The sequence below is a fragment of the Rattus norvegicus genome, chromosome 8 (genome assembly GCF_021556685.1).
Source record: "Rattus norvegicus strain SHRSP/BbbUtx chromosome 8, alternate assembly SHRSP_T2T, whole genome shotgun sequence".
Taxonomy (NCBI): Eukaryota; Metazoa; Chordata; class Mammalia; order Rodentia; family Muridae; genus Rattus; species Rattus norvegicus.
In genome coordinates, this window is record NC_141541.1 from 52142922 (window position 1) to 52162363 (window position 19442).

The 19442-nt window shown below is 52.5% G+C and overlaps 3 protein-coding genes across 7 annotated transcripts; 2 read left to right on the forward strand and 1 right to left on the reverse strand.

Annotated features, from left to right (window-relative positions):
- The first annotated feature begins 6689 nt into the window (after window positions 1-6689).
- On the forward strand, window positions 6690-11873 carry Mfrp (membrane frizzled-related protein). 3 transcript variants are annotated; one of them, XM_087561870.1, is made up of 13 exons: window positions 6690-6911; window positions 6997-7099; window positions 7210-7323; window positions 7426-7599; window positions 7729-7942; window positions 8157-8287; window positions 8397-8522; window positions 8649-8725; window positions 9587-9735; window positions 10179-10309; window positions 10415-10543; window positions 11064-11191; window positions 11276-11871. In XM_087561870.1, the coding sequence occupies exons 1-13, from the start codon at window positions 6858-6860 to the stop codon at window positions 11498-11500; spliced, it is 1755 nt and encodes a 584-aa protein (XP_087417996.1). In that variant the 5' UTR covers window positions 6690-6857; the 3' UTR covers window positions 11501-11871.
- A 339-nt stretch (window positions 11874-12212) lies between these two features.
- On the forward strand, window positions 12213-14092 carry C1qtnf5 (C1q and TNF related 5). Of its 3 annotated transcripts, none has more exons than XM_087561872.1 (3): window positions 12213-12423; window positions 12647-12912; window positions 13203-14091. In XM_087561872.1, exons 2-3 carry the CDS (start codon window positions 12699-12701, stop codon window positions 13718-13720), a joined length of 732 nt encoding a protein of 243 aa, XP_087417998.1. In that variant the 5' UTR covers window positions 12213-12423; window positions 12647-12698; the 3' UTR covers window positions 13721-14091.
- Window positions 14093-15566: 1474 nt separating this feature from the next.
- On the reverse strand, window positions 15567-17765 carry Rnf26 (ring finger protein 26). Its single transcript, NM_001113748.1, has one exon. The coding sequence runs from the start codon at window positions 17763-17765 to the stop codon at window positions 16491-16493; it is 1275 nt and encodes a 424-aa protein (NP_001107220.1). The 3' UTR covers window positions 15567-16490.
- Between the last annotated feature and the right edge of the window lie 1677 nt (window positions 17766-19442).

The following is a 19442-nucleotide window of genomic DNA, read 5'->3' on the forward strand; positions in this document are numbered from 1 at the left end:
CTAATGCTAGCCCCCTGTGGTGCTAGGTGAGTGTTGACCAGGCCCAAGCGAAGTCACAGTAGACCTGGGATCTAAAGTTTTCTGTTTTGAAGTTGTTTTTTTTTTTTTCCTTTAATATTTTGGATGGAATCTAGTTGCCTCCAAGAATTGTGCCTTATAGCATTTGGGGACCAGGGGATAACTTCCCCTTCCTGAGATATCCCTCAGCTGCTTCCCTTTATACCCGTGCCATGTTGAAAGCCACTGGGGCATGTGGGCTCCTGCCCTGTGCCCTGGCTCGTTGTGCACTGCAGTGGTTAAGAGGGAAGTGGGTAAACGGTGTTTCTTAAGATAGTGTATCAAGCTCTTCCCGCCACCCTCTTTCCCACCCCTGGTCTGCTCCCAGCTGTTTGAAGGACAGCACAGGCCCCTTGTCCCTCAAGCCCCCCCTTTAATTTATTCTCTTCTTAATACCCTTATTCCCCAAGCTTCCTGCCACCCATCCCTTTCTCAGAGTCTCTTAGACAAAGGCCCTCTGGACTGAGCTTCTCAGGGACACCCACGACACCCCTTACCCGCTCTAGGCATCAGTCTTTGGTCCTGCCCTGGGAGTGTGAGCCTGGTGCCTGGGGATGTCTCATAATTCTTTGCCGTGGGCTTGATTTCGCCCTGACATTAGACAAAAAAAAAAAAAAAACTCCATGCTGTCCCAAGAGTCAGGCTACTCAGCACTACGGCATTTTGCACAGTGCATTTTGCACACCCACTGGTGGGCCTGGCTTATGCCCTCAGAACCTGGAGTGCTTGAGTGTCCCAGGTCAAGGCACCCTAGAAAAGACACCCCGAGTTTGCCTGGCCTGATCCCCTTCTCTAGGGAAGACCTGTGACGTGAGCCCAAGGGCTGGTGTACACTTGTTTACTATGTAAGCAAGAGTAGAATGTCTAGTTACAGTGGAGCCTTGTACAGAATAAATAGTAGCTTTGAGAAGGAAGCTGGTGTGATGGTCTTGATTTGGGAGGGCCTTGAATTCAGGAAGTGCTCCCAGCAAAGTGAGGGCCACACAGTTCACAGTTCTGCCCTAAATTCTGAGTCCTAGAAGCTTATTACCCACTTGTTCACACATCACACTTTCGAAGACCTCAGCAGCGTCTTCCACAGACATTAACCTGCCAAGAGCACAGTCAACACCTGGGGAAACAGGTCTGGTGGTAGCTCAGACCGGCAGGGTTTTTCTGCGTAGCTGGCTCCAGTGCTGTGGACACTGAAACAGCAAAGTCTTGTCTAGCCATCCTTGTTGTGGCACAGATACCTGCTGTCGCTTGGGGCTTGGGTGGCCCACCTCATGAAGACAGCTTTCTAAGCTGGAAATTTCATGAGAGTGGGGGAGTAAGGTAACCTTTATTCTAGACGAGATCTCACATAGTTCAGGTGGCCCTCCAGCTGGCTAAGTGAGTCGAGTCTCCAGCTTATGCAGAGGCTGGGATTCCAGTTTAGGCCCATGTGCCTCCATTCCGTTTTAGTTGGTACTTGGGATTGAACCCAGGGCCTCTGGTATGCTAGGCTGGAGCAAATCACACTTGTACATAAGAAGAAAGATTTAAACAAACCTTGTGACTTCTCTCCGAGGGACTTGGACTCTCCCTCCCCACCCTAGGAATGGCAGGACCAAGGATGAGATATCTCAAAGCTTGTGGCTTCTGGCAGCCAGCGACAGCATAAACAATGTTCTCTCCTAAGTAGAACTGGCTCACTTCCAAGCTGGAGATGCCTTGTCTTTTCAGTGGTGGTAGGTGCCGCCCTGTGCACTCTGTTCTCCAGAGAACAGACGCAAGTCAAGCCCTTGCCCTGGCTAGCGGCTTTCCTTTCCCTCCTGAGCCTGTGGCTCCATCTCATCCCCATGGCAACAGCCCCTAGCAGTGCACCAAACCCCAAACACAAGCAGGTCTGTCGCAGGCACTTCTTTGAGATCTGACTCGCCTCCTAGCAACTTGGATTATTTCGCCTGTTCTTAGCTGGTGTTCCTGCAGGCCCTCACTGAGAGAAGGTGCTGCCTTTGCAGTTGACCTTGAACAAGAACCTTCCACCAAGGCCTGGTAGAACCGAAGTGCTGTCCCTGTTCATGTCCTCCAAACACACATTTGATTTGAATTGGGACTTACACACCCATGGTTCCTTCACCCGGTTTATAGTTTGTTTTGTTGGGGTTTGTTTGTTTTTTTTTTTTTTTTACATTTTTCTAGAAGGACAGCATGTGGACACCATGACGTGTAGGGAACTTTTGAAAGTCAATTCTTCTCCCACCATTTTCAAGGATGAAATTCAAGTCACGTGTTTTGTAGCAAATTCCCTTCCAAAGCCGTAACAAAGAGATGTAGTGGCTGGAGAGATGGCTTAGCGGTTAAGAGCACTGACTGCTCTTCCGGAGGTCATGAGTTCAATTCCCAGCACCCACATGGCAGTTCACAGCTCTTAACTCCAAGATCTGACACCCTCACACGAGAGACAGGCAGGCAGAGCACCAATGCATATAATTTTTTTTTTAATGCAGGGACAGACCTTGGGTTGGGGATTTGGTACAGTACTAGCCATCTCTCCATCCCCAGAATTAACTTTTAACTGATCAATGCTCAGCCCAATCCATATGTCTTGAATGTTTATACTTGGGTTTTTAGAGGCTGCCTCATCCCTACTACTGTTGTTTTGACAGTGAGAGTTCAAGACCTGTCAAAGGCTGCACCACCTGGCTGTGGCCAAAGCAGGGGATCTCACCTAGTTCTGGCTCCATCGGAAGTGATGTTGGTTGAATTGGTGACAGCATTTGGCAGGACTCTGGCAGAATTCTCCTACTCCATTAGGAAGCAAACTGAGGGGTTGGGGATTTAGCTCAGTGGTAGAGCGCTTGCCTAGGAAGCGCAAGGCCCGGCCCTGGGTTCGGTTCCCAGCTCCGAAGGAAAAAAAAAAAAAAAAAAGGAAGCAAACTGAGCAGCCATGTAACATATACACATAACCAGCAGCAAAGCCAGCACTCGATAGCTGAGCCCTGATAGGTCTGTTTGAGCTGGATGTTTCCAAGAGTCCCCACCCTTCAACACTCGTGGATACAACTCTGTCAGCTGCAGAGGGCAGGGGGAAGTGGCCAGCAACCGTAGCCCCAGACCTCTCTGAGCCCAGCATCATCTCTGAGCTAACAGTGATTCCAACTCATCATGAGGCTGTTTAGAAAAAAGTGTGGCCCACAGTGACCAAATACCTGACAAGGAAGAACTTATGGCTAGGTCCACAATGGACACCTAAAAGCGCACACTGTACAAGTGGACTTGAGGTCAGTCCTCACAGCAGAAAGATCTGGTTCCCAGAAGTTGACCTGTGACTTCCACACTAACACCTGCATGTCCACTCATACACAGAGACACATAACATCTTTTATTAGATAATGTTACTACCTAATTATGCATTCTTAGAGAATAATGCAATCTTTTATTGGAACTGGGTTGGCAAGATAGCTTAGGAAGTCAAGGCCCTTACCACCAAGCCTAGCAACTTAAATTCAATCCCTGGAACCCACGAGACTGAAGGAGAGGCTCCCTCCAGCCTCCATAGGCATGGACACACACATGATACAGGTCATGCACACATATAGATAAATAAAAGATCGTGTTTTGGGGCTGGGGAGATGGCTCAGCAGTTAAGAGCACTGACTGCTCTTCCAGAGGTCCTGAGTTCAATTCCCAGCAACCACATAGCGGCTCACAACTGTCTGTAATGGGATCTGATGCCCTCTTCTGGTGTGTCTGAAGACAGTGACAGTGTACTCACATACATGAAATAAATCTTTTTAAAAAGAAGAAAAAAGAAAAGATCATGTCTCTTTTTTTTTTTTTTTTTTTTTTCGGAGCTGGGGACTGAACCCAGGGCCTTGCGCTTCCTAGGTAAGCGCTCTACCACTGAGCTAAATCCCCAGCCCCAAGATCATGTCTCAAAAAAAAAAAAAAGTTGCGAAGAAAGAGGAGGCAAAGGCTACAGAGATGGCACCGCTCTTGGAAGACTGCACAGCTTGCCCGCAGGACCTCAGAGATGGTTTTCTAGTGGTCTTCATGGCCTCCCACCTCAGCTCCAGACAGGTCCATGGAAGTTTTATAGAAGTCCCAGACTGTGGCCAGGTCATCTAGCCCATCTACACCAATAGAACAAGAAACCTACTCCAGTAGGATAAGAAACAAGTCACTGAGCCCATCCGTGCAGCCAAGTTCAAGTCCCCTGGCTGCCAGAAGACTCTTATCTTACTGAAGTGGGACTTGATTGAGCCTAACACTGGTGAATTCGAAGACATGGTAACTTGAGACGTAGCTCATCCCTGATGGCTCTGGGGTCGGTCACAGTCCTCTAGACGAATGACGGGTCCTGTGCACAGAGGGCTTCCACTGTTCTGTCCCATTCCCCACCAAGTCATAACTGTAGTAAACTCTATCCAATCCGAGTTGGGGGTGGGGGGAGGCTAAGGAGCCTCTGAGCCCCACTTTGAAACTACTCTTGCTAAGTCCTATGCCAAGATGAGGGTGACTAGCTCCATCAGCATACTTCATCACCCAGCCAGGCCTGATACCTGCAGACTCCAGCAAATAATCACACCAAGGGGCTCAGCCACTCCCCAAATCACCACAGACCAGTGCAGGGCAGTCCACAGGTTCTAATTCAGTCTCTCTCTCCCGCCCTCCTCTCCCCTCTCTCTTCCCTCTTCTCTCCTCTCTTCTCTTCTTCTCCTCTTCTTTCTTCTTCTCCTCTTCTTTCTCTCTCTCTCTCTCTCTCTCTCTCTCTCTCTCTCTCTCTCTCTCTCCTCTTTTTTCTTTCCTCATTTTTGAGACAGGACTTCTCTATGTAGCCCTGGCTATCCTAGAACTCACTCTGTAGACCAGGCTTGCCTCAAACTCACAGAGATCTCCCTCCTCTGCCTCTCAAGTGCTGGGATTAAAGTTGTGCACCACAGTGTTTAGCTATTGCAAACTCTTCCTGTGGGTTTAAATGGTCCAAGGGACCACAGCCTCTTTAAGACACTTGCCCCTGCAGCTACCAAAGCTGGCCTTCTCTAAAGACCAGGGCTGCTGGGTTGGTGTTTAGAGTCCAGGAAGAAGCAGCCAGGCCTCTGAGAGGGCAGATGGAGAATTTGGGGAAAGGCTCTTTCCTGAGGGCAGAAACGTGCTGTTTAATTCTTCTCTTTGTTTTTCGGCTGTGTGACTTTGGGGAAGTTACTTAACATCTCAGAGCTTTAATACCTCCTTTTGTAAAATGGCTACTTCATTGATTTTTGTGTGAAAGGAGAGTAAACAATGTGTAAGACCTCTTGCCCAGGGCCTAACGCATTATAGACATTCTACAGTAGTAGCTGGGAATAGGAAGTTGTTTGCAGACTCTCAGCCCTGCCCAGCACTGTGATAAACAAGACAGGTTGGTGGTTCCTTGCCTTTATTCCTGGAACAGCCGTGCCAGCCTGGGACATGCAGCATGGAGGGAGCCATACCTGACCTGGCCACAATGACAGGGAGTCCTCTCCCACCTGTCCTCCCTCCTGCAGGCTTGGGGATCCAGACGTGGGAACCAAGCCCTCGATCCCATGCCAGTTCCAACAGAGATGATGACTGTAGCAGAGGCCTTTCTCAACCACATGTGAAGACTCACTCCCGACTCCCAGGGAGGCTGAGGTGAGAGGATGGCTCCAAGGTTGAGGCTAGCCAACAAAAACAGCAAAAGATAGACTTGGGGCTGTAGATCCATCAGTAGCTGTGCTAACCTAGCACGCACACACACCACACGGAAGGGTCCAATCCCCCCTCCCATCCCTCCCCCCTCCATGGTGCTCACACAGCACTGGGGACTACAGACAGGAGGCTCAGAAGCTCCAGAACCTATCGAGAAAATGGCTTAGCGGGTAAAAAGCACTTGCTATTCAGATGTCCGGCAATCACAGAAACACTGTGTTTGCCAGTCAGACAGCAGCTCCATCTGTGATACCTGGAGTAGGCCAGTTGACTAGACAAGCAAAATCAAGCAAGCTCTGAGTTCAAGTGATAGACTTTGTCTTGATATATAATCATATATGTGTATATATATGTATATATATGTGTGTGTATATATATATGTATATATGTGTGTGTGTATATGGTATACATATGTATGTATATATAATGACAAACAAAAAAGTGTTCAAGGTCATCTTGCCTACATAAAGAGTTTGAAGCTAACCTGGACAATATGAAACCATCTCACCAAAAAAAAGAAGAGGAGGAGAATAAAGAAAGAAAAGAAAAAGCTAATAACTTTGCCACTCGGATGGGGAGTAGTGGGCTGCTCACTTTGTGACCCTTAGAAAGCAGCCTGCCTCTACCCCAGTACTTGCTCCCTCTGTCTGTTTACCTGAGGCTCCAATGCCTGCACCTCAGTCATATTCACCAAGCTCAGCTCCCCCAGGAACTCCCTCCATACTTTGAGTGAAAAGGAGGCCATGGTGATCACCCCCTTAGCCACATTCCACAGAACACCCGGTTTTCTCTGCTGGTGTTTGCAGCCACCGCCTGTGCCTTTAAGGATTGGTAGTCAGTGCCAGGGTCTTGACCTCAGCATCCTCAGCTGAGTTGGATTAAGGACCATTCCGTGCCTTTTGTGAATTCCTTCTCGCATCAGCTCCCTCCCCCACATGGGACCATAGTAGCCTGGGGCCCTGGCCATTCTGCCAAAGGCAGCCAGAGAACCAGTGTCTCCTGACAGCCTGGTCCCTCAAGAGCAAAGTTCGCTTCTTTGATTGGTGGCTTGTGACCGGGGAGTGGACCCTCGGGGGTCTTAGGCTATCACTGGAACTCCAGAAAGCCATGCAGAGCCTTGAGCCATGAAGGACTATGCCGATGTCACCCTCTGTCCAGAGGCAGCTGAGCTGAGCAAGGTAAGGTCTACATGGAACCCACCTCCCAGATGTCCCTAAGTGAACCCACACGTCCCAGCCCCTAAGGTTCTGCCCTCCATTCCAGACAGAGTTCTGCAATCCTGCTTTCGACCTGGAAGCCGGGCCTTCTTGCCCTCCACCAGCATTACAGAAAAATGTCAGCAGCAGCCTCCAAGGTCCCTGGCATGGTAACCATCAGGGGTTGCTTGAACATAAGAGGGAACCCAGGAACTAAGGTGGAGTGAGGGATACCCCACACAGTGGTGCCTCTCAAAAGCCCACTGTGTTCTCTTTGCAGTCCAGCGTCTCCGGGGGCTACAACCAGACTGCCACTTCTCCGGGCTCTGTATCCTGCTGCTCAGCGGCCTGCTGCTACTACTGCTGGGGCTGCTGGTGGCTGTCATCCTGGCTCGTAAGTAAATGGACGGGCTTTCCATGGAGAGCCCATGAGTTATTCTGCCAGCCCCCCAGGAACCCACTCCTCTAAATGACACTCCTCTATGCCTGCCTCCAGAGTTGCAGGCTACATCTCTCCCCAGGACTACCAAGAACCCACTGCCCACCCGAGGAGGCCTCACCCCCACAGGTGTCATTCCCAGCACCACCCCTAACACCACCACCACCACCACCACCACCCCAGCAATCACAGGGCGGCAAGAGGCAGCCATGAGCCCTACACACCAAACCAGTAAGTCCCAAGAGAACTCTAGAGAAGCCCCGAGATGGTGTTGGGGAGGAAAGCCTAGAAGGGGAACCTTGCAGGTAGGGGAAGGCCTCTCCCCTATTGACCTCTGAACTCTCATTCCATCCCCTGCAGCCTGTGGAGGCCTCCTTCCTGGTCCCAGTGGTTTCTTCAGCAGTCCCAACTACCCAGACCTTTACCCACCCCACAGCCACTGCGTCTGGCATATCCAGGTAGCCACAGGCCAGACAATACAGCTCAAGATTCAAGTGCTCAGCACAGAAAGCATGCTCGCCTGTCTTTTTGATCGCTTGGAAATTAGCCCAGCGCCTACAGGCCCTCTGCTCAGGTGGGTCCCTCTGCTTCCAGGGAACCCCACATGTCTGAAGGGTACAGAAGCTGGGAAATGAAACAAAAATCTGGACTAGAAGAAAAATTAACAGAACGGACTCTTCCCCTGCCAGCACCTTGCTGTGTGGCCTCTGGAAACTCACTTCCCTTTCTCTGATCTGTTTCTTACCTGAGTTCGGAGCCTGCATCATTCCTACCTGGCTTTCTTACAGAATGTGTGGTAAAACACCTCCTGCCACAGTTAACACCAACACCAGTCACCTCCGTGTGTCCTTCGTCTCTGATAACGATGTAGAAGGGTCTGGTTTCCAGGCCTGGTACCAAGCAGTGGCCCCTGGACATTGTAAGTGGCTTCCCTCCATATCCCTAGCCACCTCTCCTGCAGCTCCTCCCAGCAAAAGGGATGGGAACTCTGGGAATTCTGACTGCAGATGGTTCTTGCCTGTCTCCAGGGAGCTGTACCCACTACGAGTTCCACTGTGACCTGCTCCTCTGCCTGAAGCAAGACTCTGTGTGTGACGGCATTAAGGACTGCATCGATGGCAGTGATGAGGCCAACTGCAGTGCCAAGACGTTGGGTACGGGCTCAGCGAGGGACAGGGCAGGCACATCTTCAGGCTTCTGTCCCAGGTTCAGGTTGGGATCCCTGCACTGGCCCAGAGCTTTCTTCCCCGCCACTCATGAGCCACTTGACTTCTCTACAGGGTGTGGAGGGAACCTGACTGAGCTCTCTGGGGTGTTCTCTACCCCAAACTACCCACAGCACTACCCTCACCAACAGGTAAGTACGGTGCCCTCAGGATGGTGTAGTACTCATGAGACACCAGAGTGGCTAGGTCAGTGTGCCTGGGAACAGTGGGCCTGGAAATGCACTTGATAAAACAAGTTGATGCAGGCCAGAAGGAGACATTGTTAAGTACCGACTGTATACCAGGCATTTCCAGGTGGGGTAAGCACATCTATTTCTGAGACCAGACGATTTGAAAAGGCATTTATTTACGGATAGACAATGTCATACCCTACAGCCCTTGCTGTTCTTGTCACTGGTGAGAATCCTGCCCCAGCCTCCTGGGTACTTGGATTCTTAAGTATGAGCCACTATGCCAGGCCTGGGTTTTTGTTTGTCTTGAGACAGGATCTCACTGTGTAGCCATGGCTAGCCTGGAACTCACAGAGATCCACCCGCTTCTGCCTGGAACTAAAAGGTGTGCGGCGGGACCCTGGGCCGGCACCCCTACCCCACATCTGCTGGGTTGGGTTTTTTTGTTTGTTTTTTTGTTTTGTTTTGTTTTGTTTCCACGGTGAGAATCAATGCCAGGGTCACAGAAATTCTTTACCACTGAGCTATACCCCTGGCTGGTCCTTGGCTTCTTAAGACAGTCTCTATATGTAGCTCAGGAGGCTGCTGCGGGACTTGACACATAGCTTGGGCTGGCCTTGAACTCGCCTTCCAGCTCTGGGATACAGGTGTACGGCACCATGCCTCATGGGCATTTCCTATTTTAAGAGGCACCAGTGATGGGAGTGAGGTAGGCAACAGCCACTTACACCTTGCCTAGTCTGCTCTGGGCAAAGCAGCCCCTACATGTCCAGGCTGCGGCAGGGGACTGTTCCCATGACTTATGTCACGTATGTCCTCCAGCTTTGTACCTGGTATATCAAAGTGCCCGTGGGATACAGGATAAGACTAGAGTTCCACAACTTCAGCCTGGAAGAACAAACTGAATGCAAGTTTGACTACGTGGAGGTGTATGAGGCCAGCAACTCAGGAACATTCAGCTCCCTGGGCAGGTACTAACCAGGGCAAGAGTGGTGGGCAACCCATCGCCAACCTGGCAGGCCGGGCTCCATGTGCGAGGCTCAAGGGAGTCCCCAGCTTCACTGCCTTCAGTCGCTCTATAGACAAGAGATCTCTTTCCTGGCATCCTGAGACAGCATACACTTCCTCAACGCAAGCCCATTCACTTCTGCAGTCACCTAGTCCACTCTTCCCACTTGAAGGGCCTTTGCCTTCCGTATCTTCCCCGACTCTCCCCTTCTCAAAGTGGCTTAAGTTTAAGATGTCGTCTCATACTTCTTGTAACATATAGCATGAGTCCCCAGGCCCTAAGCTCCATGACTCAGCCATCTTGGGCCCTATGGCCCCTGGCATAGCCAAGAGCCCAGCCCAGAGCCCCAAGGGCTGGCCAGTGGCCTGTGCCCAGGATTTTTTTTTTTTTTTCTGCTCTGGGCAGGTTCTGTGGAGCAGAGCCACCATCCCACCTCGTCTCCTCGCAGCACCAGCTGACTGTAATCTTCAAGACTGATCTTGGTATCAGCAGTGGGGGCTTTTTAGCAACCTACCAGGCCATCAATACGACAGAGAGTGGGTGCCCCTGGGCAGGTGGGTGTGAGCAACAGAGGGTCCTCCGAGGAACATTAAAGGGTACCCTGGAGGGCGGTAGGTATAGTCATGCCCCTGTGCCCACAGACCTTTGTGGACCCAGAGAGTTCTGCCAGAGCAGAGTACGTAGAGAACTGCAACGGATTTGTGACTTATGGAAAGACTGTGCAAATGACAGCAATGACAACTGCAACAGCCACTTGTCCCCACAACTGGGTAAGGAGCCTTACTTCTGAGCAAGTCCCGCCAGTCAGAACAGGCAGGGTTCCCTACCACACTTTCTTCAACTCCCCTTCCTTCCTCCTTGATAGTTCATAGCTGGGCCCCTCTCTCTTCATCCTGTGACCACTTCAAGGAGTCTTGATAGGACTCTCAGCTGGTGGTAGCATTGTACACTGGTGTCATCTGAGAGGGACGCAGGAATGTAGGAGTCAATGGTAGGAGCTTTGAGATGTATCCTGTGGCACTCGGAGTCCCTCTCCACAGCCTACTTCACAGACTACATGACAGGAGTGGTCCCAAGTGGTCCCCAGTTGGGTGCTCCACATTCCCTAAGATCAGAAGGGCCTACATGATGCACAGGCTGGCAAACAGCCTCTGGAAAGCAGCTCCTTGGAGTGTGTGAAACCATTGTGTGGTTGCCTCTTGAGAGACTCAGAAGTGCTTATTATGAGTGTGGAAACAATGGCCAGGCAGTGTCATATCCAGCACAGTGACTCAGCCCTCTCCCCTACAGACCTGACCTGTGAACCTGTCCAGGTGGAGATGTGCCTTGGACTAAGCTACAATACCACAGCCTTCCCTAACATCTGGGTGGGCCTGGCCACACAGATGGAGGTGACAGATATCCTCAGAGGCTACAAGGTGCTGGGACAGAGAGGAGGGAGACCTTAGGAAGGGTGGGCGCATGGAGAACGGGACACCTGATGGCCGTCTTTCCTCCAACAGAGCCTGACAAGTCTACCCTGCTACCAGACTTTCCGGAGGTTCCTCTGTGGGCTGCTTGAACCTCGATGCACCTCACTGGGCACTATCCTACCCCCTTGTCGTTCTGTCTGCCAGGAGGCAGAACAACAGTGCCAGTCTAGCCTGGCATTACTGGGCATCCCCTGGCCTTTCAACTGCAACAGGCTGCCTGTGCTGGCTAGCCTGGAAGCTTGCTCCCAGCCCTGACCCCAAGCCAGCCCCCACCCTCTGTCTGCCCATCCTCCTCTCCCAAGATGGGTGGGCAAGGCAGGCAGAAAACAAGGGTGGCCTGGACATGGGACTCTGCCCATCCTCTCTGGAGCTTCTCAAAGAGGAAAAAGAACAGTTATTACTCTGATCCTGCCCAGGACTAACGGGACTGTCCCATCATCTTTCCCCTACCGTCCTCGAGCTCTTATTTGCCAAGACAGCCCTGGTACCATTGGACGGCCTAGCAGACTTCCTATCCAAGTCTCTGACCCTGATTCCCTGTCTTCTGCCTTCCCCCTTTTCATTTAAGTTCACCATCAGCTGACCTTCAAGCTTTTTCATGTAGTCAATAAAACTGTTTTGAGTGATGGCTGGTGTGCTGGGACCTTAGGCCTGGGGGTCCAACTGGCTGTTTTTGGAATCCTTTACCCTGGGCCCACTACTAATCCAGTTCTCCACCCCTGCCCTACCCCCACACAAGAGTTTTGACCTTGGACTCCATCATTATCCCATTCCTCCCTCCCCCTCAGGCCCCTGGGAACTGGAGCCCCAAGTGTCTGACTTACAGTTCAGCCTCTCTGTAATGCTGGCTCAACTCTCTCCTCCTCCTTTCTCCACACCCCCTACATCCCCACAACTTTGGCCGGCCGCCGGGCGACACCACGAGTTATTTCCCTGCTATTTCCCAGCTCCGGAGTTCTTGGCCTCTGAACAACTGGTTTCCTCTAGGAGTCTGGGAGGAGTGCTGTGGAGCCGGCAAGAAGCAACCCGAAGCTAGGAGTCTGTCAGCGAGGGCAGGGGCTGCCTGGTTGGGGTAGGAGTGGGAGCAGGGCCAGCAGGAGGGTCTGAGGAAGCCATTCAAAGCGAGCAGCTGGGAGAGCTGGGGAGCCGGGAAGGGGTGAGTTTGGCAGAGGAAGAGGGTAAGTGGGGGAGGGGACTGTAGAAAGCCTGGGCTTCAGCTAGGGGACGGAGGAGGGCTTGTCTCTCCTTTCCCAGTTCTTGGTTTGGGGCACCTTCATCTTCATCCCATCGCAGTGCTCAACCCCAAAGGCATGCTTGTAGGGCGGGGAACTACTGGGTTCCACCTGGGTGGGGCGCGAGGTTGGTCCTAAGATTCTGGGTTCCAACTCTGGTCCTGCCCAGCCTACAGACTACAAGAGAGGATCCTGGCGTCTGGGCCTCCTGGGTCATCACCATGAGGCCACTTCTTGCCCTGCTGCTTCTGGGTCTGGCATCAGGCTCTCCTCCTCTGGACGACAACAAGATCCCCAGCCTGTGTCCCGGGCAGCCCGGCCTCCCAGGCACACCAGGCCACCACGGCAGCCAAGGCCTGCCTGGCCGTGACGGCCGTGATGGCCGCGACGGTGCACCCGGAGCTCCGGGAGAGAAAGGCGAGGGCGGGAGACCGGGTAAGAACTCATTTTCGTTGCAGTGCATGGGTGCATCCTGGTGAACACAGCCCCTGCTCTGATGGATCCTTTGGGGGTCAAGGGTCCCGCCAGGGGGCGCTACTCTCCCTCCATTCCAGTCAGCAGGAGCGGGGCGAGGTGGGCTGCGGGTGGAGGGGTGAGTCAGCCCCAGGGAATCAGAAACCCTGATCCCTCTACTCAGCACTTCAGATCTGCTCCCCGCAGGAGGTAACAGCCTGGGAGGCTGGGAGGCTTCTGACTTCTCCCCTTCCCCTCTCCATCCCCTGCAGGACTACCTGGGCCACGTGGGGAGCCCGGGCCGCGTGGAGAGGCAGGACCTGTGGGGGCTATCGGGCCTGCGGGGGAGTGCTCGGTGCCCCCACGATCAGCCTTCAGTGCCAAGCGATCAGAGAGCCGGGTACCTCCGCCAGCCGACACACCCCTACCCTTCGACCGTGTGCTGCTCAATGAGCAGGGACATTACGATGCCACTACCGGCAAGTTCACCTGCCAAGTGCCTGGTGTCTACTACTTTGCTGTCCATGCCACTGTCTACCGGGCCAGCCTACAGTTTGATCTTGTCAAAAATGGCCAATCCATAGCTTCTTTCTTCCAGTTTTTTGGGGGGTGGCCAAAGCCAGCCTCGCTCTCAGGGGGTGCAATGGTGAGGCTAGAACCTGAGGACCAGGTATGGGTTCAGGTGGGTGTGGGTGATTACATTGGCATCTATGCCAGCATCAAAACAGACAGTACCTTCTCTGGATTTCTCGTCTATTCTGACTGGCACAGCTCCCCAGTCTTCGCTTAAAATACAGTGAACCCGGAGCTGGCACTTGCTCCTAGTGGAGGGTGTGACACTGACCAGCGCGCATACCAGGAGGGCTGGCCCCCTGGACTATTGTGAATGACTAAGAAGAGAGGGAGCCACCTCTGGTCCCCCTCCTGGCAATGAATAGTCAGAGGCTGTCTGAGGTCAGGACAGACAGCGTGGAGCAGTTGCTGGGTTTCTGCCCAGGACTTTAGAATGCAGCAGGCTGGCAGCTGTGGAATCCTGGCTCAGGACTCCAAGATGGGATGCTCCCTTCCTAGTCCTGTGCCCCTCTAGGTCTTTGACTCCATCTCTCCTGCTCCCAAGGCAGGCCTTTTTCTCAGAGGTCACTTAATAAACCTACAATCCTCCCACTGGTTTCTTTCTTCTGAGGGTTCCTGGGTGGGATGGGGCCATGATACAGAGAGACAAGCAAGCAGATGTAGAGTAATTGGCTCCACCTACATGTGTAGATGGTGAACCCCAGCCTGACTAGGGGGTAACTTCTGATTTAGGGCTATGGCCACTCACAGCCACTGTTGTGTAACAAAGAGCCAGGGACTGTCAATCATGGCTGCATGCCAGATAGTGAGAGACACCTGCTTTCTTGGATACCTAGAAAGCCATCGCTGTCACCCCATCTAGAGGTCTGTAGTTCCTGAGATGGCCACAAGGGGGTGCCCAAGCTCTGGACTGCAACAATGGTTCAAGGTCTGGGCTTCCAAGGTGGTCAGGGGAAAGGATATTAAAGGTCTGCAGAAAGAATTCCAGATGGGAGTAAAAGAAAAGGAGGTCCTTGGCCCCGGCTCAGGAAGTTTATCTTCCCTAATAAAATGTTTATCCTCCACATTAAACAGAGACTGGAAGGAGCCAGGCTTCGCCCTACTCAACTCCTTGGGGAAGGCAAGCCCTGCCAAGGGCCTCCAGTTCTGAGGTGGAGAACTGGTCTCTGCTGTGCTAGGCACAGCCTGGGTGGGCCAAGCCATTAAGTCTGAGGCTGACCACAGGCCCCCTGAGGGCTCAGCTCTGGTGACACTCAGTTTAACAGGCTGGGACTGATGATAACACACCCAGGTTTGCCAATCCTAATTGCTCAACTTCTCAATGCAGAGTGGAGAGACTTCTTTCAGGACCAGCATCTTCTCCCTCATCCAGAAAACGGTCTCAGACACAGCGCTTCTAGAGGTGACATTAAATTATGGGGATGATGCCCTAATTTCCTGCTGGCAGTGGGAGGGCAACTGTATCAGAGGGTTCTAGGCTTCCCGTGTCTTCCAGATAGGCCCATAGGCTCTAGGCTCTAACTCACACCTATACTCCAGCCCATCACAGTACCAGGCCCTGTACCAAGATGCATGGTGGCACATGCCTTTACTCCCAGCACTTGGGTGGCAGAAGCTGGTGATCTCTGAGTTCAAGGCCAGCTTGGTGAGTTATAGGACAGCCAGGGCTACACAGACAAACCCTGTCTCAAAAAAACAAACAAAAACCAGACAAGTACCAGCCCCTCCAGGAACTGGAGGACACAGACTGGCCTCCAGGCAGCAGACTCCACTATGTCCCCTGGAAAGATCAGCACAGTAGGAACAAAGGAAGAACAGGACAAGTTCACATTCTGCTCAAAGGGACTTAATGTGGTACGGTACAGAGAAGGTGATTCAGAACCACGGAGTGCAGGGCACATCAGAAGGGTAAGCATTAAGCAGCCATGCTTGCTTTGCTCTCGCCTGTCACACTCTCCCCTCATCCCCACCCCTAGAGCTCAAAATCCAGATGCTCACTTCTTACTCCAGCCAGTGTCAAAGACCAGCTGACCAGCTGCCGGCACTTGCAAGGACCACACTTAGAGCTGTCAACAGAACTTTATTCATAGAAACTGGGCGTTCCGACTTACTGGAGCTATGACCCCTGAGGCCTAGCCCCTTGTTCGGACCCTAGTGAAAAGTGCAGAATGCCCTCTCCACTGTTGGAGAGAGCCCTGGAGGAATGCTATGTTCTATGCCAAGTAGGGAATGAGTAGACATCTGGTTGTTCTTTCTGAGGCTCCCCATAGAGCTGGGGTGCCTGAGGGTAAATGGTCCCAAAGCCAGGTGTAGCTGCACCCCTGTACCCAGGGATAAACTCTTGACCCCAGGTTCTAGTCAAGTTGGGAGTCTTTAAAAGACAATGACAGGCAGAAGTGGCTCTAAGGACACCTGCGGGTTTCTAGTACCACACCCACCAGGGCAGAGGTTCTGGCTGAACATAAAGGCCCAAGATCATTCCAAACCAAGAATAAACAAAAGAAAGAAAGAGAGAGAGAGAGAGAGAGAGAGAGAGAGAGAGAGAGAGAGAGAAAATCAAGATCACTCCAAGGTCCATGAGTTGCCAAAATCCTCAAATGACACTGATGTGGCGTGGCCTTGGGGGAATAGGACCAAAAACTCCCAACAAAAAAAAGCCAGAAGCAGAGAAAGACAGCCCTAGAGGCAGGCATCTGGGTGGGCAGGTGCAGAAGAGCCCACCACAGAGTCTCAGGGCCCTTGCATAGTGACATACTCACCACCCTCAGCATCTCAGGGCCCCACACAGCATTTAGAGAAAGTGTTACTCTGTCCCACCCAGACTGGAGTCTTCCGGAGTATTCCAGCTACAGGTCCTGGATATATGGCTTGAGGCTTGGCAGAGACACCTTCAGGGCAAAGAGGACTCAGGCCAGAACCCGGAGGCAAAATGTTGATGCTGTCCTGGTGTGTGGAGCACAAAGGACGGGCAGGCAGGGAGGGAGTCTTCAGAGGTAGACATTGAGGGTCTGCAGGATGCTGCGGCGGCAGAGCGGGCAGTTGCGGTGGTAAACGGGGTGGCGCATGAGGATCTCGGTGCAAGCCTGGCACAGGCACAGGTGCCGGCAGGGCAGAAGCAGCACCGTCTTGCTTTGGTCCTGGCAAATGACACACTTCTTCCGCTCTTCTTGCTCCTTCAGCAACTTCCATGGGTCTTGACCAGCTGTAGGTTCCTCCTCATTGAGTCTCTCCCGGCCTCTAGCAGCTGCTGTTCTGATGACCTCCTCATCTGCTTCAGGTAGAGGATCCTGGGGCTGGATCCTGGCTGAGAACACCCTCCTGGGGCCACCTTGGGGGGCTCCCGGTGCTCCTCCCCGATTTGGCCAGCTGGCCAGCTGTAGGCTTCGGCTCCAGACTCTGCGCCAAGCCTCTAGACCTAGTGGAAGGCGAGACAGCCGTACAACATCCTCTCGAAGCCGGTGGTAGGATGGGCGGGCGTGAAGCTGATTGAGAGCTCGGGTGGCCAACCTCAGGGTTTGTTCTGGGTGCAACGCAATCAGAATCACCACCAGCACACAAGCCAGCAACACCAAACCGGTGAGGTGGAAAAGCACACAGCTGGCCAGGACGCGGACGGCCGAGGCCAACAGCTCCAGGACTAGTTGGCAAGGGGTCCACAGGAGAATGGCCATGGCCACAGCGCTGCTGGAAATGTGAGCAAGGAAACCAGCCACCACGTCTGTCATCCTCCAAAGAGGCCCTGTCACGGCATCCCACAGGGCCAGCACCAGGGAGAAGAAGTTCTGAGTGCCAATGAGGCAAATATTGACCAGACTATTGACCACATAGGCCACCAAGCTCATGGCAATGGCACAGATGTCACAGGCCTGGCGTAGCAAACCATGACCGTTAGAGATCATGTTCAGGATACCCCTGTTCAGTAATTCCCGGCTCTTCAGAGCTCCATGAGAAGCCAGGTGCCCCAGCAGCTTTAAGCTCTCCAAGCCCGAGTAGCAGCTGCAGAGAAGAGTACACAAGGCCTGCAATCCCCCGAAGGTAAATCGGACCACTGCTTCAACTAAGGCCACCAAATAGAGCAGGAATCCTCGACCCAAGTGCAGAAGACTCGTCAGTACTGTATGTGGCAGATTGTAGATGAAGGCCAAAAGCCAGGCCAAGGTAGCCAGGAGGGAGGACACGAGCAAGAAGTTGAGATCCAACACCAAGGTCAGCAAGTCCAGCATCAGGCCCACCCCATTCACCACCAGGTAGACAGCCTCCATGATAGGGCTGTGGAGTTCAGGACAAAAAAAGAAAGGCTGGCTCCTCAGAGAAGATGGTGTCAAGGTTGCCAATACTGCGGAGAGTTCGGAGTTAATTTGGAAGGGATGTGAACGTCTAACCAAGGGAGAACCAAGATCTACAGAAGTGGGTTGGAGAGAAGACTTTTACAAGAGGGAAAGGAATCCCGGTTTGGAAGGCGGGCTGTTCGGGAGCGAAGAAGCAAAACATCTCTAAAATGATAGGGAGCCCGGACTGGAGGAAGTACCTCAGCTTTAGAAGCCTGGAGCGGTATTCAAGGCCGGGCAACGGGTCTGACCGGGAGAAGACCGGGAAGGATAGGACGGGATCGGGAAGGGCCGGGCCGGGGCCGGGTGGGGGCGACGCAGGCTGGGCGCGGGCTCGCGGTCCAGCCACGCAAGTGCCCCTGTCCCCGCCCGGCCCCTGTCCTCCTGCTCGTGGCGACTGGCACCCAAAGGGAAAGCAGGACAGAAAGTCAGCCTCAGCAAACCCCAAGCGCGGTCTCGACTCCACTGGGCGCCGCCATCTTGTGTGCTAAGGGACGGGGCAAGCAGGGGGCGGGACTATAGCCCATGGCCAATCAGTGAGGGGCAATGGCAGAAAAGTCGACAAACCATTGGTGTTTTTGAACAGCGCCCAAAGACATAATTTCCAATGAGAGGAATAGAAATATATTTATAAAGCTCCTCCTCTTTGAGGTGGTGATAGGTCCGTTAGCGTGTCGGTATAATTTCCTCACCCCGCCCCGCCCCGCCCCTTAAAGAGCCAGAGCCACAATTTAATGAGACTGTCTTTAAGTGGTATCGCCCCGAAGCCCCAACTCCACCCTGCTCCCGGTCTTGGAGTATGCGTTCTTCGAGGTCTGGGCTGGACTCTGGTTTAGTACCTTCTCCACGTCCCCCTGGGACCTGCTGCCTCATCTCATTCATCATTTTTTTTAAAGATTTATTTATTCATTTATTATATATAAGTACACTGTAGCTGTCTTCAGACACACCAGAAGAGGGCATCGAATCTCTTTACAGATGGTTGTGAGCCACCATGTGGTTGCTGGGAATTGAACTCAGGACCTCTGGAAGAGCAGTCGGGTGCTCTTAACCGCTGAGCCATCTCTCCAGCCCTCATCATTTATTTTTAACACTTATTAAGCATGTACCATGCTTTGGAAATACAACCCTTTTTAAGATTATCATCTGTCTCAAGCTATTCACAAAGAGAAAAAGATTGTTAGGGGGGATCCCTTGTCACTGAGAAAAGGAGCCACAGAATGAAGGCGCTCTGATTTCTACCTTGACCCCATCAGCTTGTAGGCCATCTGTGCCCCATACATCAAGAGACTGGTATTTTCTACTTACCCATCTCTCTCGTGACTATCGTCTCTGTTAGCCTTAATTGTCAAATTGGCACAGCCTAGAATCATGAGAGAAACTTCAGTTTACAGAATTGCTCAGGTGGGTTTGGACCGTAAACTTGTCTGTGAGGGATTCTTTTGTTAATTGATATAGGCGGACCCAGCCAACCATGGGAAGCAACATTCCCTAGGCGAAGGGAGGGGTCCTGGACTGTGTAAGAAGAAAGCTTGCAGAGAGTGAACCAATAATTGTACCCGCTAGCTAGCCTGACAGTAAGGTAAACAAACCTTTTCCTCCCCAAGTTGC